Genomic DNA, 14,331 nt, shown 5'->3' with positions numbered 1-14,331 from the left:
TCAATATTGAGCGCGAACTAGTCCATGGAAATGTACTCAATGTATCAGCAGAATCCTAAGAACCTGAACTTACAGCTATAACTCGCAAACGCTTTCCCCGAATGTTACAATATTTCACATGGTTGATCTCTATAAGGGTTGGAAGATATGATTACTTGTTGTGCATCTGCAAGCCTAGGGGGCACTATAGCAACAAAAAAATTTGTTACGCTTCACAGGATTGTCCGAATGACATGACTATTGGTATGCATGTAGTGGGTAATGTCCTGAATCAGATTCAATGACGATGAAGTCATTTTCGGAAAAAAAACATGCCCACCATCTGCCAATCAGATTTCAGCAGCTTTTTGATAACCTTAACAAGGTCCAATCATCATGACACTTGAATGGTATGTGCATGGCAGCACTTCCTAAGCACATGAAAAATAATTCATAGCGATCGCCACTAGGGGGTGCTACTTACGTTTTAAGTAATTAAGCATATCGACAAGCAATTTGTTTTACTGAATACTCCTGCATAGTGTCTTACAACTTTGCAATTACAACTATTGTCGTGAAAATGGAGCATTTCAAACTCCTCCCTGGAAACTTGTCCTGTCAATAAACAACTGGTATTTTTGCAGTCTGCAGGTAAATAATTATATAAAAAAAAAAGTTTGAAATTTTGACATGCTTTTGCGGCAGCTATTCAACAAATATGCATGGGTGGAGCTTGATGCACTCTGAACTATAACTCAAACGTGTATGTCACTACGCTTAAGTAGCCAGAGAACAGAGACACAAATGCAGATCTACACCAATCACTGACATTATGACCATCTCCTTATTTCTACATTCAGTGTCCATGTTTTCAATGGACAGAGTGATTTAAAATCCCCCAAGCAGCTCTGCTTTGTCTCATCCACTTGTACCAGCACAACATACACTTACCACCACATCAGAATGTACTTCTACAATTAGAGAGAGGGCTCCACCTTTTGCTCTGCATTATTTCATTTCTCCCTTTCACCCTGTTCTTCATTGGTCAAGACGCCCACGCTGCAGGAATGATTTGTGTGCTGGGGGTTTAAACTCCTCAACACAAGCAACTCAAATGAGATGCAACACATGAGCGATTTTTTTGCCTTCATATCTATAATGTTGACCAACAAGGTAAGTGTGTTTAACAGTGTGGACAGTGCAACGATTGCTCAATTTCACCCTGATCTTCAATGGTCAGGACACCCATACAGCAGGTATGACTTGGGTGTTGGAAATTTAAAACCCTCAGCATGACTGCAGTTCTGAAAATAGTCCACAACCAAATATCCAGCAGACAGTGTCCTGTATCCACTGATGAAAGACTAGAGTACAAGCAACTCAAATGACATGCAACAGATGAGCTATTTTTTTGCCTTCATATCTATAAAGTGGACCAACAAGGTAGGCGTGTCTAACACTGTGGACAGTGAGTGAACACTCCCATCAGCACTGATCTGCTGATCCAATCATAAGAGCACAATACACACTGACATATCACCACAATGTCTGTCAATACAGTGCTGGGAATGATCCACCACCCACATCTTATCTGCTCTTTGGGGGTCCCGAAAATTAGGATGAGAAACCAGGGTGAAATTCCAGAGTAAGTTCTGTGCTCTATGCTATCTCTGTTATAACCTACTGAGACACTAGAACATCAAGAACCACCTTAAAAACACTACAAAAACCTTAGTAAAAAGTGTGGCTTCTATGTCAGGAAAGGTCATATACTGACGCATTATTTGTAATTAACTACTTCATAAACTATGCACTTTAATGTAGATATAAATACATTTAAATAATACATTTTAATCTGACTGATGTGTATGTAATAACTGTGGAGGGTCTCTCAGAACTCCATGGGAATGCAAACCTGAGGTGATCTAATGGTTTAAAAAAAATAATTCATGTTCATGTCTAAATAATCTGTAACTTAAGACCTCCTTGCTACTTTCAATAGGTGGATTTATATATATATATATATATATATATATATATATATATAAATAAACATTTTAGGACAAACTCCCTCCTAAATACAACATACAGGACGGACAAAAGACAGCACGCACACACACACACAACAACACAAAGTCTACTTTCTTACTCATCAACATTCATACGTCTACTTAATCAAAAAGATCCACCTTAGGCCCATAGGGCCTGTTGCTTGGTAATACAAACCTATAATGACTTGCAGTTACTTTTAGGCAGCCATTCTGCACTTTTACATTTAACTCATTGTTTCATTTGAAAGAAAAATATCCCAAACAAATCCTGTGCCACTGTCCAGTGCTCCAGAACTGCACAGAGTCTAACAATTTACTCTGTGGTTTGTAAACTCTGCTGTCTAAGTTTCTGGAGCTTTTGCCTTGTCAGTGAAGATCAGTTTAAAAAGTGATTCCAGCCCACAGCCAGCTGTCCAAACAGGAGTGAGGGGCAACTCAGCGCCGCAGTCGCAGAAAGAAGGCATGCCGGCACTCCTTACTGTCCACTGGGTAATATTTGTCATAGAAGTCTAGGATGTACTCTTCTGTCTTAAAGCCAAACTTCTGATACAGTAGCATGGCAGGGTTACTGGCTGAGACATGAAGAGTCACATCCTTCCCCATACATGTCTAAAGAAGCAGAGAAAGGGAGCAAGAGAGAGAGATTTTATATAAACCTAATAAGCTGTCATTTTCTGGAGCTTGGATCATGTCAAAACTAAATTTTGGCCCAAGCAGTTTTCTCAATGGGAAAACCTAATGTGTTTTTAGAAATTGGCACTATAGTGCACATTATTCCACATCTTTTTAAATGAATGAATGAAATGCTAATGTCAGAAAATTGCTTTCAAACTGCTTAAAAATAATGTTATATGTAACATATTATAGCTATTTTATCTTTGTTTTTTTGTTTTCTGAATTGTTCTAACCTGAATAAGATGGTAGATCATGAAGGTGCCAATGCCAGCTCTCCTCCACTCCGGATGCACCAACAGGAAGGAGATATAAGCCTCATTGTATTTCACATCTGGCACCATGAAGCCAAATCCGATCACTACTTTCTTATAAAGCACCACCACACTGAAGTCTGGATACTGCAGGCACTCAGATAGGTCAACACCTAAAAATGCATTGAGCACACGCACACACACACACACACACACGTCATGTATAGAAACATCAATAAACAGTACAGGGGGCATTGAGAACGCTTGTTGTTTTTTTAATCAGGGTACTTTAAGCACAGTAGGAGAATTTAAATCTTGTCCTACATTGCCTGTTGCTGACAACCCATCTCCACCATCTCCCAATAACAACTCCTCCTCCAGTGAGTAACTAATTAGTATTTGTTAGTACATAGAGGTCTAATTAGTTCATCTCTTGCTCTGCATACTTTGCCTGGACCGTTTTACCCTGATCTTTAATGGCCAGGACTCCCACAAGACCACTCAACTCAACTCAAGTATAATACTCGGCGCTACAGTGACACTAGTACCAATAGTGGTATTGTGTTAGGGTGTGTGGTGTGAAAAATATCCAGCCAACGTCATCCTGTGTCCACACTGTACAGAGGCTACATTCCTCTTGCCCTCAGAGCTGTACTGTACTATACAATAGCTACATTCCTTCTGCACTAAGACTAGAGGACGACCAACACAAAAATGCAGCAACAGGTAAGCTACTGTCTCTGACTTTACATCTACAAGGTGGAGGAACAAAGTAGGTGTGTCTATCAGAGAAGACATGGTTTAAAAACTCCTTCAGCACTGTTATGCCTGATGCACTCAGACTAGCGCAACACACTTAAACACTTCACCACCACATCAGTGTCACTGCAGCACTAAGAATGATCCACCACCTAAATCATACTTGCCCTGTTGTGATCCTGCAGGGATCCTGACCATTGAAAAAAGGTGGCAGTAGTAATTTAATGGCTGATAAGTGTTTATTTTACAGGCTCCAAGCTACAAACAGTAGGGTGTCAAGTACAAAATAGAAAACAGCTAAATAAAAAAAAAAGCTGTAAAATTCTCTCACACACAGTGGATATGATTAACTTTTCGGTTCGGTACTCACCTGGCCAGAACATGTCGTGACACATGGAGTTGACAGAGGGGATGTGGTTGGGCCGTACATAACAATAGTCTATAGGTGCATCTGGCTGTGGGACCCAGGAAGAGTTGTTCCTGTGCGGATATGCTCGGATCTCTGCCAGTAAACTCATTTTCAGTGGCTTTGTCTCATAATCTCTCCTGCAAAAACATTAGAGCATTTTAGGCCTAAGATAGAAGTGAAAACTCTCTTTAAAAATGGGCATTGATTCAAAAAAACAATTCTGCAATAAAACAGCTCTGTGTTTGGAGAATGGCTGCTGCAGTATGAACTACTTAATCACATCCTAATTTTTTTTGCTGACATGATTCTATGATTGGTCCTAATTCCAATGCTATTTGTTACAAGTCTCCTCCCCTGTCTATGATTGGTACTAATCCCAAAACATTTGGTCTAAAACTCCTCCCGACTGTGACTGGTCCAAACAACTGCAGTATCTATTCTAAACCTTCTCTTGACAGTGTATCTGCTGTTTGAAATGGTTTTGAGAGATGCACAGTTTGTTTAATATGTATTTATAAATTCTGTCCTATTTTTGTTTGACGGGTACCATTTGCATTACTTTCAAAGACTCCTGGTTACACTCTAAAAAGCACATATTCACAGGCATATATCTCTGGGAAAATGTGAATGGGTTTTGTGGCAAACATTTAGGATCAGTGTCAAGCACCCATAGAGACGTTTGGATTTTTGCACTCACTCCTGTACCTTATATAAGGTTTAAGAGTTCTGGATGTGTAAGGACTCTTAATTCCCTGGTCTATGCAAGCATCAGAGCCCATAAGTCTGTGCCAGAAGGAAACGCCGGACTGGTAGAAGCCCTTCGTGCATGATGCGGGTATCTGTAAATGAAAAATAACAAGCCATCACATAAAAAAACGGATTAGGGCATGACAGTAAAACAGCTGAAGCACAAATATCACACTTTCATGTTTTTTCATATACATATAAAAAAAAAAAAGGCTATAATTTTGCAGCAGTGCAAAATCAGCCACATTTGAATCATCTAACACACCGACGCTGTTTAGCCCAAGTGTGTAATGAGTTCATTCTGCGTGATGCTCATTTTTTTTTTTTTTTTTCCTATATTGATAATTATAAATTCTGTAACATTGTCAAACTTGTAATCTGAACACAACAAACGTTTTCAATGTTAATAATTTTATTATTGTAATGGTTTATTTAAAATATGTAAACACTGTATACATGCACAGCACGCAAAATTACTCAAATCCAAAAAAAGTATTCAATAGAGATGTATTAATAGCGATACTGGTATCGGGTATTTGCCCGATTCTGTGTTCATTTACTCGTACTCGCAAACGAGGCTCCGATACCAACATCTGATACTTTGTGCCTAGTGCACGTTGCTGTGCTAATGAGCAGACAACTCAAAATGTCAGCGATCTGAAATAATTTAACAATCAGTGATTGCAAACCCAAGCAAAGCGGACTGCAGGGAGAACCAGAGAGCACTGAGTATACTGTGCTGTTTTCTTCACTCAAAGTGTATTTTCCTCCCGGGAAACCTTTTCCCGTTTGCGAGAGCACTGTTGGTTCCCTGGTGTGGTTCTTCCTCAAACAAATTTGTTTTCCAAACTTGCGAATTTTGAATTGGATCCAATAGGTTTTATAGAGGTGCTGTGAGATGAACAGTTCGTTTAATATGTATTTATAACAGCTTTTTTTGGTGAATAGATCAGGCTGCTGCTCTTAAATAAACACTCCCAAGTGCGAAACTTCCCAGTGTTGTATTGTTTCTTTTCCTCTATCTTAATTGTACCATTTCTAATGTAATATTTGGACTGTTTTAGAGATCACACATTCCCTGTCTTAAACACCTCTGATAAGAACAGCTGTTAGCTTTACGACAGTGCACCAGGAACTCAGATGATGTTTATGGCTTGTTCACGACAGTGATGTGTTACGACTATGTCTGGTGCTTCCAGATCCTGTTTAGGTAAAGAACAATCCTTGTGTGAAGTTGTAAAATGGGTATAAAGATGTGTGCATCTTACAAACCATTAGATCAGTCTGAGATTCAGCCTGTAACCAGATCATTCTGAGATCAGTCTGAGGATCAACCAGAGCGCTCAATAAACAGCATTATATCCAGACTGGTCTCCTCTCTTCATTTTGAAACCACCAGAAGACAAGTTAACAACACCAGCCATTACTGTATGACGGAAACTGTCTTACCAAAGATGCATAACACAATGTGCAAATGCATATTAAGTGCTTGTTGCAGCTCATATTACCAATTTATAGATAGATAGATAGATTACTTTTTCGATCCCAGTGGGAAATTCAGACTATTACTGGTGTAATGTGGGAAAATGCTAAATAAAAGATGGACAGTTCCAGAAATTAACAATAGTTTTTAATTAAACAACAGTGTTTTCATTAATAACTACACTATTACAAAATGCTCCTGACTGCTTAATTCTAAGTATGTATGGGTATAGGCGAGTACAAAAATACACATACTCGTACTTGGTTGGAAAGAAAATGGCATTTATGCATCCCTACACTAGACATATGTAAATGTACCTTTTGATAAATCTGCCCAGATAATGACATTGAAAAACTGACATAATTCTCTTACCACAAAGAAAAAAAACAATGTTATCTGTGTCCTGTGTTATGAATAGATTTATTTCAGAGACAAGGCTAATGTTGATGAGCCTGAATATGGGTGGAGTGGGGAAAGCACTGTTTTTACTGAATGTGGGTTGAGAGGACCTACCCAACGAACAAATATCTGAATACCCAAATACTTGGGGCCAGCCGTATTGTTCAGAAAATCAGTACCCGCTTTAAAATCAAGTCTGCACATCGGCTCCCAGCATGGCTCCGCTCGTTGTGTTTTTCGCTAACTCGTGTGCTACTCTGTGTCAGTAAGGGCACAGAATATGCACGAATAAACCAGAGCTTCATGAAGGTGTTCTAATTTGGGATGTAAAGCTGACAAAATTAACTGTAACTTGGCCATGCTTTGTTGTAAGTAGGTTGCCGTAGCGTGTTAGGCTGTTTTAGGCTTCGTTCAAGACTTATGTTGACAAAGGCTGAATACATGTGGAGTGGAGGGTTGCCTTCAATGATAATCACATTTATCAAAAACTTTGAATATCTGAATATAAAAATTATGAACCGAATTCCTGCCCAAAGAACGAATAATCTGTATAATCATCTTTATATCCATGTTAATGTTGTTGTTGGCTTATGTTAAAGGGCTAGTTAGCATGTTAATAACTAGTTGGCTACTCAAGCTGAACTGTGCAAATCACTACACTGTGCTCAACTTTACACAAACAACAAGCCCAGTTTGCATGATGTTGCAAATGCACCTTGATCACTAATTGGCCAGAGAAAATGTGTTGCAGGTATAAGAAAAGGAGGTTGGACCAAAGATGCTTCCTCAGCCTGCTTCCTCAGAACATGTAAGCAATGGAGGACAAGCAATCGAGCTCCTGTTTTTCAGTGAACAGCAGCAGCCTTCTAACAATGTTTTATAGACATGAGAGAGAGAACAAACAGATCCATTTCTACTATTGCTGGGTGACATTAGTGTAAATCAATATCACAATTAACTGTACATTTTACCACGATTACAATTAATGAACGATTATTTTGTTTTAGTATTTTTGATCCTCATGGTTCAACGAGGAGGCCTGTACTGTAAATATGGGATGTTTTTTCCTAATGTTGCTGGGAGTTTGTTCCTCTCTTGTTTTCTGAACACTGTTTTTACTTGGTGTGTGATTGTGCTTTGATCGCTGAAACTTTTTTCCTCAGTGTTTACATTTGCTTACTGATTAATGCTGTGTCACAAACACACCCACCTGCACTTTCCCGTTTGCACTACTGAGTGCCCTTCTGATTAATGGTACAGAATGTTTTATAACCTATTTTACATATTTTATTCACTCATTGCGTTTTGCCGCGTATCCAATTCAGGGTCACGGTGGGTCCGGAAAATCAAGCGATGCAGTCAGTTAGTTGCAGTGTGTCAGCAATAGGTATAGACCAGCCACATGAAAGAAGATTATGAATGTAGATGTGAGTATGCTTTAGCTAAAAACTATTGTGAGAGTGGTGGTACCTGAAAGCGGTCAAGAATTCGCAGATCCTGCCCAGTGGTCCTGTATTTTCTGGCCTCTCGAATGGCCACACCAGCCTGAGCGCCGTACACTCCCCCTACCAGACTGAGGGCAGCACTGACAGCTTGGTCAACGTCCAGCAAAGGGAGCCCTCTCTCACGTTTTGCCTGCCGCAAAAGCAACTTCCGTCTCAGTCGTTTGGCCTGAGGAGTGACCGCGAGAGCTTGAGGACAGGACTCCAGCCTTCGTAGCAGCATGCGCTCCTCATACAGGCCCAGGAGAACATAGCGGGGTCCAGACTCCATCTTCTCGAGGGCTGAGCAATTAATGAAAGAATGAATGAAAAATGTATTCATTAATTCAACTGAAACTCTTTGAAAAATTTAACAATGATTACATTCAAAATCACTGTCAAAATCCCACGAGCACACAGGCATTTTTTGATAGCCAGACACATCCATGTGATTGGATGCTTCAAGTCAGCCTTTATCTTCAAAGGTAAAAAGTAATAATAATAAATTTAAAAAATAATAATAATCAAAACTTGCCACCTGTCGCCACTGGTGACTTAAGTGTCTGGAGCCCATCATATATTTAGCATTAATTTTTTTTTTTTTTATGTGGCTTTGAATCACACTCATTTACACAAGCACTTCCCTCTTTATATAGTTTTATATATAGTTTTAAAGGCATTATTTTACATACACCTTAGCCACTCGGCCCCATTGGAAATCTGATATAGTGTAGAGACTGCGTTCATTTACTCGTAATCGCAAATGAGGCTCCAATACCAGCATCTGATACTAGTGCACATTGCTGCGCTAATGAGCTGACATCTCAAAATATGGGCAATCTGTAATTATTTCACAATCAGTGACGCCAGGGAGAACCCGAGAGCTGTTTTCACTGTCCTCGAACAAGTTGGATTTTTCTTCACTCAAAGTTTATTTTCCTCCCGGGAAATGTTTTCCCAGTTGTGAGAGCACAGTTCGATGCCTTGCGTGTTTTTTCCTCAAATGAAATTATACTCTCCGCTCGCGAATTTTGAATTGGATCCAAGGCCATAGATCAGGCTGCTGCCTTTAAATAAACACTGCCAATAAATAAACACTCCCAAGTGAGGAACTTCTTACCAAAGATGCACAACACTGTACAAAGGCATATCAAGAGCTTGTTGCATCTCATGTTACAAATTTATATATAATTTTATTGATCCCAGAGGGAAATTCAAATTATTGGTGGTGTAATGTGGGAAAATGCTAAATAAAAGATGGACAGTTACAGAAATTAATAAAAATATTTTAATTTATAACTACCCAATACTCCGGTTTTATTTAATTTCTAAGTATTGGGGGGAAAAAAATGGCATTTATGCATCCCTAATTTAGTGAATTACAAGTGAGAGTATATGTTTGTAAAAATGTATTGGAATAATAACTTGTATCATGTACAAAGCAGTACCCTTCTCCTTCTTTTGCTCACTGTCAGTAGGAGCCCTGGACCTCAGACATTCATTCTGAGTATCCTCATCCTCTGCGTCAAGGCCCCGCTCCTCATCCTCACTCTCTGGCTCCTGCTTGATCAGATCAGCGGGCCGCTGCGGCTTCTTTCGCACAAATAGAGCACCTGCCGCCAGTGGCACGTTAGGAGGGGGAATGTACTCAATGCCAGGATCAATCACGCCCTCGCCATCAAGTTCCTCATCATCTAGAAGATAATCACACACAAATAATTTACAACATACCACAATGTGAAAACAAATTGTATTCATTATAGCAATCGAAGGAGTGATGTTTTTAAAATGGGAAAAACTGTTAAAAATGCCTGCTGCAAGAACTAATTCAATGCTGTTGTTAAGTTACGACTGTCTAAAATTAGATTAGGTTAAATGATGGATTCACAGCCAGAAAAATTGTAATTAATTTTCATACGGACTTAAAGCAATAGACAGGCCTGTAAATGCAAACGCCTTAATGTTTTCTAGAAACCAGTTGAGTTATCTTGGCTGTATATTTAGGGTCTTTGACACCAAAATTCCATCTTTTCCTCAGATTCATTAACTGTACTATGAAAAATGATCACCATCTGTAACAGCATAGGTTATAAATTAATGCCAAGTGCAGTAAATGCAGATTTATTAGTAAACGCTATAGTAGTGTTTTTAGGCTCTAACCGTGAAACAGCGCCTGAGGAGGCATGACATCTGGAATAAGGTCGGCCTCCGACAGTAGGCTGGGCGTAGCTGAGTGAGAGGCAGGAGTTCCCGGGGCGGAGAAGTCTGGTGAGGGGGATGGAGATGGGGACGTGAGGGGTGTCCTGTCTGAGGAACTGAGTGAGGAGAAGTCAATGACCTCGCCTTTCTCCAGTAACAGCTCTGGCCGGCGGCAGCGGTTCCCCATCTTTACCGGCGTAGAGGAGGCACTTCGATCCAGAAAACCTGCTGCCTCTTTCTGTGCCCTCCGGATGTCTTTGGCCTCCTGCGTGCGAGAGCGCTTCTCCTTCAGCTGCATTGCACTTTCCACTGGGTTACGTCCCCCACGCTTCCGCAGACCTTCCACTGTGATGGTGGGGTCCAGACATGGCTTAGACACAGCTGGACAACAGAGATAGACACACTTATGTCTAACGTATGCCTTATCACTAACAATTTAGGGAGCTTTCATGAAGAAACTCGTGAAGTGCAAAACTTAAATTATATCCATGCATTCCTACATATGAATAGTACACAATAGTAATAATTTCAAGCATTCAAATACAGTCATGGGCAAAAAATTTATTGGGAATGGTGGTGGTGGGGGGGGTGATCTGGAAATATCTGCAATGCAGCCAAGCTTAGACAATGAATTCTTCTTCTTCCGGCTGCAGCCGTCAGAAGTCGCAGAGGAGAACAACCGATCTGCACAATCGAGATGGCACAGTTTTTACGCCAGATGCCCTTCCTGACAAACCTCCCCTATTAATCTGGGCTTTCGGACTGGCACTTCAACGTGGTGCATTCCAGTAGCGAGGTACGCACACCCACACCTATGGACAATTTTCCATGTCGCCAATCCACCTACCAACACGTGTTTTTGGACTATGGAAGGTGCACCCAGAAAAAACCCATGAGGACATGGGGAGAACACAAGCTTAGACAAAGAATCTGCCCCCAGTGTGAGTAGATGTCCACCTTTGGCTTTAAGGGCAGCAGTGGAGGTCTTTTCCCCATCTGGCCTTAAGGTAGGTGGCCGGTTCTGGACCAGCTTCCACCAGCCAGGCTCCCCGAACTCCTGAGCTCCCGAACGGAAAAACGTGGGGCTGCCCACGGACAGACACCCAGCCACCGTGCTCCACCAAGTGGATGTCTTCTTCCTGAGCACAGACAGAAATACACAAAACAGAAACTGCTTAGTACAGGGACCTGGATTATGGACCATGGACCAACCACTTTCAAAAGACATGTAGCAGTTGGATTTTAGCCCTCACAAAAATACCAGATTCAACTTAAAAGTATCAAATAAGCATATGACCTTGCAAATCTTCAAAATGCACATGGAGCACCAATAGAAAACCCACACAAACTCTGGGATTTCACACCAAACTCCTCACAGACAGTGACCCGAGGCAGGTTTTGATCCCACAAAAATTGACTTCTGCCTCCAATTGACTTCATTTGTGGTATCTGGATTATAAGCGTATAAAGAGAATTCTTCTGCCAAACTACCATCAAAAATGTATAATATTGTGCATTTGCCCCTCACTAACCTTGTGCCCAGTAGGAAGGTCCAGTGGCGACTTATGAAAGCACAGATGTCCTCCTTCCACCGGAAATAGCCCTGCCTTCCTGTACCCTCCAGAGACAAGTTATACATTGCCAGCATCACCACCTAGACAGAACGTCATCCGAACACATACATAAACCTTAACTGCAAATACCACTATCAAGGACAAAAGCTTCACACCAGAGAGACAATCGTTAGTTTATAACGTCAATCTGCACTTATGGATTGTTTAAAAAAAATTGTTACAACATTGACATTATCACAAATTGTTGTTTTGTTACCACACAGAAGGATAAAAACACTGCCATACAATTTTGAATACAGATACATCTGTTTTTAATAAATCTGTTTAACCTTAGTCAAGTAAGCCTTTCATTTCCATAATAGATGAGGCAAAATGTAAAAATGCATTAACAGCCACATTAGTTGATTAATAATAATAGGCATGAGATGAACAGAATAATTAAATACATAATAGCTACAGCTATATTTCCTGTCCACATTACCTACAGCTAATAATTACAAGACAACCCTGCTTTATAGTTTTGGACCTGGATTAAACAGTGAAAAACAGCCCGCTGACATCTTAAACAATCATCAACTACTATTGTTTAACTACTGTATGCCTTTAAAAGGCACATAAGCGCACACCTGCTGCCAGGTCAGTCGCATCCTCTCAAAGTTCTCCTTGCCATCTTCAGAGCAGTCAGAGCAAATTAATTTGAAGAAGTTGTCTCCTTTCAAGTAACTGGGCTGCTCCCCTCGAAGCTGGGCTAAATGACCAAGAGACGGGAAAAAAATAAATAAATAAATAAATAATAATAAACAAAATAAATAATAAAAAAAAAAAGATGGAACTGAGGCCACAGGAAACTTTCTGTAAAGGAACTGATGGGGAGTCCACAGGATGACTATATTTAAACCAGACATGACTCAAAACAGGTCTAGTTTCTTTTTTTTTTTTTTTTTTTGTTAGAATTCTATCGGCCAAATGTTACTCACTCCATTGTCTGTAGTGATTTATACTTATGTCTATGTAACATACACATACACAGATCAGCTACAAAATAAAAATAATCTCCTTGTTGCTTTGAAATGGTCATTTTGGGTGCTGACCATTGAAAAACATGGTAACCAAGGGGCTTAAAATGTATACAGAGCTACAGACCGACTACAGCCCGTAACTGCAGAACTGCACAATGCACCTGTACGGTAAATGGAGATGATAAAATGGACAGTGATCTTAGAAACAATGAGGTCATTGTAATGTTATGGTTGAAGTTGAAGACCCTTTTTGTCCTTACAATGTACCACAAATTATTAACCCTGCAGGTTGTCTTCTGTGATTATGAATGAGTTATTATGAAACCATTACAAACATACATACTTGATTCTTGTCCTACATGAGCTTAATGTGCCACATACTTTTACTCTACTTCCTTATCTACACAAGGGAAACACAAACACTTTCCATAGCACCCCCCAAACCCTTCATGCATAGACACTGTGCAGGCCCCTCACCAGAAGGGATCCATTTGTGGCACTTGTCACAGTAGAAAGACATGTCTTCGCTCCAGCTGCCCTCTCCGTCCTCTCCCACATCGCTGTTCAGGGAATCTCCACTCTGATCATGAGAGAGGTCCACTGACGCTTGGTCCTCTGACTCCACAATCAGGAGGGTCTCCCCCTCCACTTCCCCCTCCTCAAGTCCTTCTGAAGCTGATGTGAACATGGCCTCTTCGTCTGCCCCAGACAAGCCCCTCTGGTCCCTGCTGTCCATGCCTCCTCCTGAAGACAACAACAACAACAACAATAACAATAATAATAAAAATATTAATAAAATAAAAACACTGCCAGATTAATGCATTCGAAATCTGGGAGGCATCATATTTGTAGGACAATTATCAGTTAAAATCCCTATCTAATGCACTAGTCATGAAATTGCTGAATCTAGTTAAATGTCCATAATATTTATCTAATACAACATCATTTAATACGTAGAAATCTGAAATCTAGTGACATCTGAATGTATACATTATAGCATTATAGTTTTTAATGTAATTTACTACCAGTGAGGAGCTTTTTGCAGCGTAAAAGCTCAGACGTAAGCGTTTCCGTAAACCTCAGTTTTCTTTCATCCACACAAGAACAGTGACGTTTTCAAAAATCTCCACCTTGCAGAGGACTTGTGAAAACCTCCATTGTCTGTGACCTAAAACTGCGTTTTTCTGTGGACAGTAGGTCCAAATGAAGACAAATATCTAATTTGTTTTAAAAAGAAATGGATCTGTGTGGATGGGTCCTAAAGTTACACAGCAGCAAGTGGCCCTAATCCAATTATTTTCTTCA

The 14,331-nt window shown here is 40.2% G+C and overlaps 1 protein-coding gene across 1 annotated transcript; it reads right to left on the bottom strand.

Annotated features, from left to right (window-relative positions):
• Positions 1-30: 30 nt before the first annotated feature.
• LOC136678637 (cysteine-rich protein 2-binding protein-like) lies at positions 31-13,762 on the bottom strand. Its single transcript, XM_066656705.1, has 11 exons — positions 13,504-13,762; positions 12,634-12,755; positions 11,966-12,087; positions 11,391-11,572; positions 10,395-10,814; positions 9,683-9,928; positions 8,224-8,537; positions 4,830-4,963; positions 4,086-4,261; positions 2,939-3,129; positions 31-2,639 (listed from the first exon to the last, which is right to left on the bottom strand). The coding sequence occupies exons 1-11, from the start codon at positions 13,760-13,762 to the stop codon at positions 2,466-2,468; spliced, it is 2,340 nt and encodes a 779-aa protein (XP_066512802.1). The 3' UTR covers positions 31-2,465.
• Positions 13,763-14,331: the final 569 nt, after the last annotated feature.

Source organism: Hoplias malabaricus, chromosome Y, assembly GCF_029633855.1.
Source record: "Hoplias malabaricus isolate fHopMal1 chromosome Y, fHopMal1.hap1, whole genome shotgun sequence".
Classification (NCBI taxonomy): Eukaryota; Metazoa; Chordata; class Actinopteri; order Characiformes; family Erythrinidae; genus Hoplias; species Hoplias malabaricus.
Note: the sequence above shows the minus strand (reverse complement) of the source record. Positions and strands in the feature narration are given on the sequence as shown.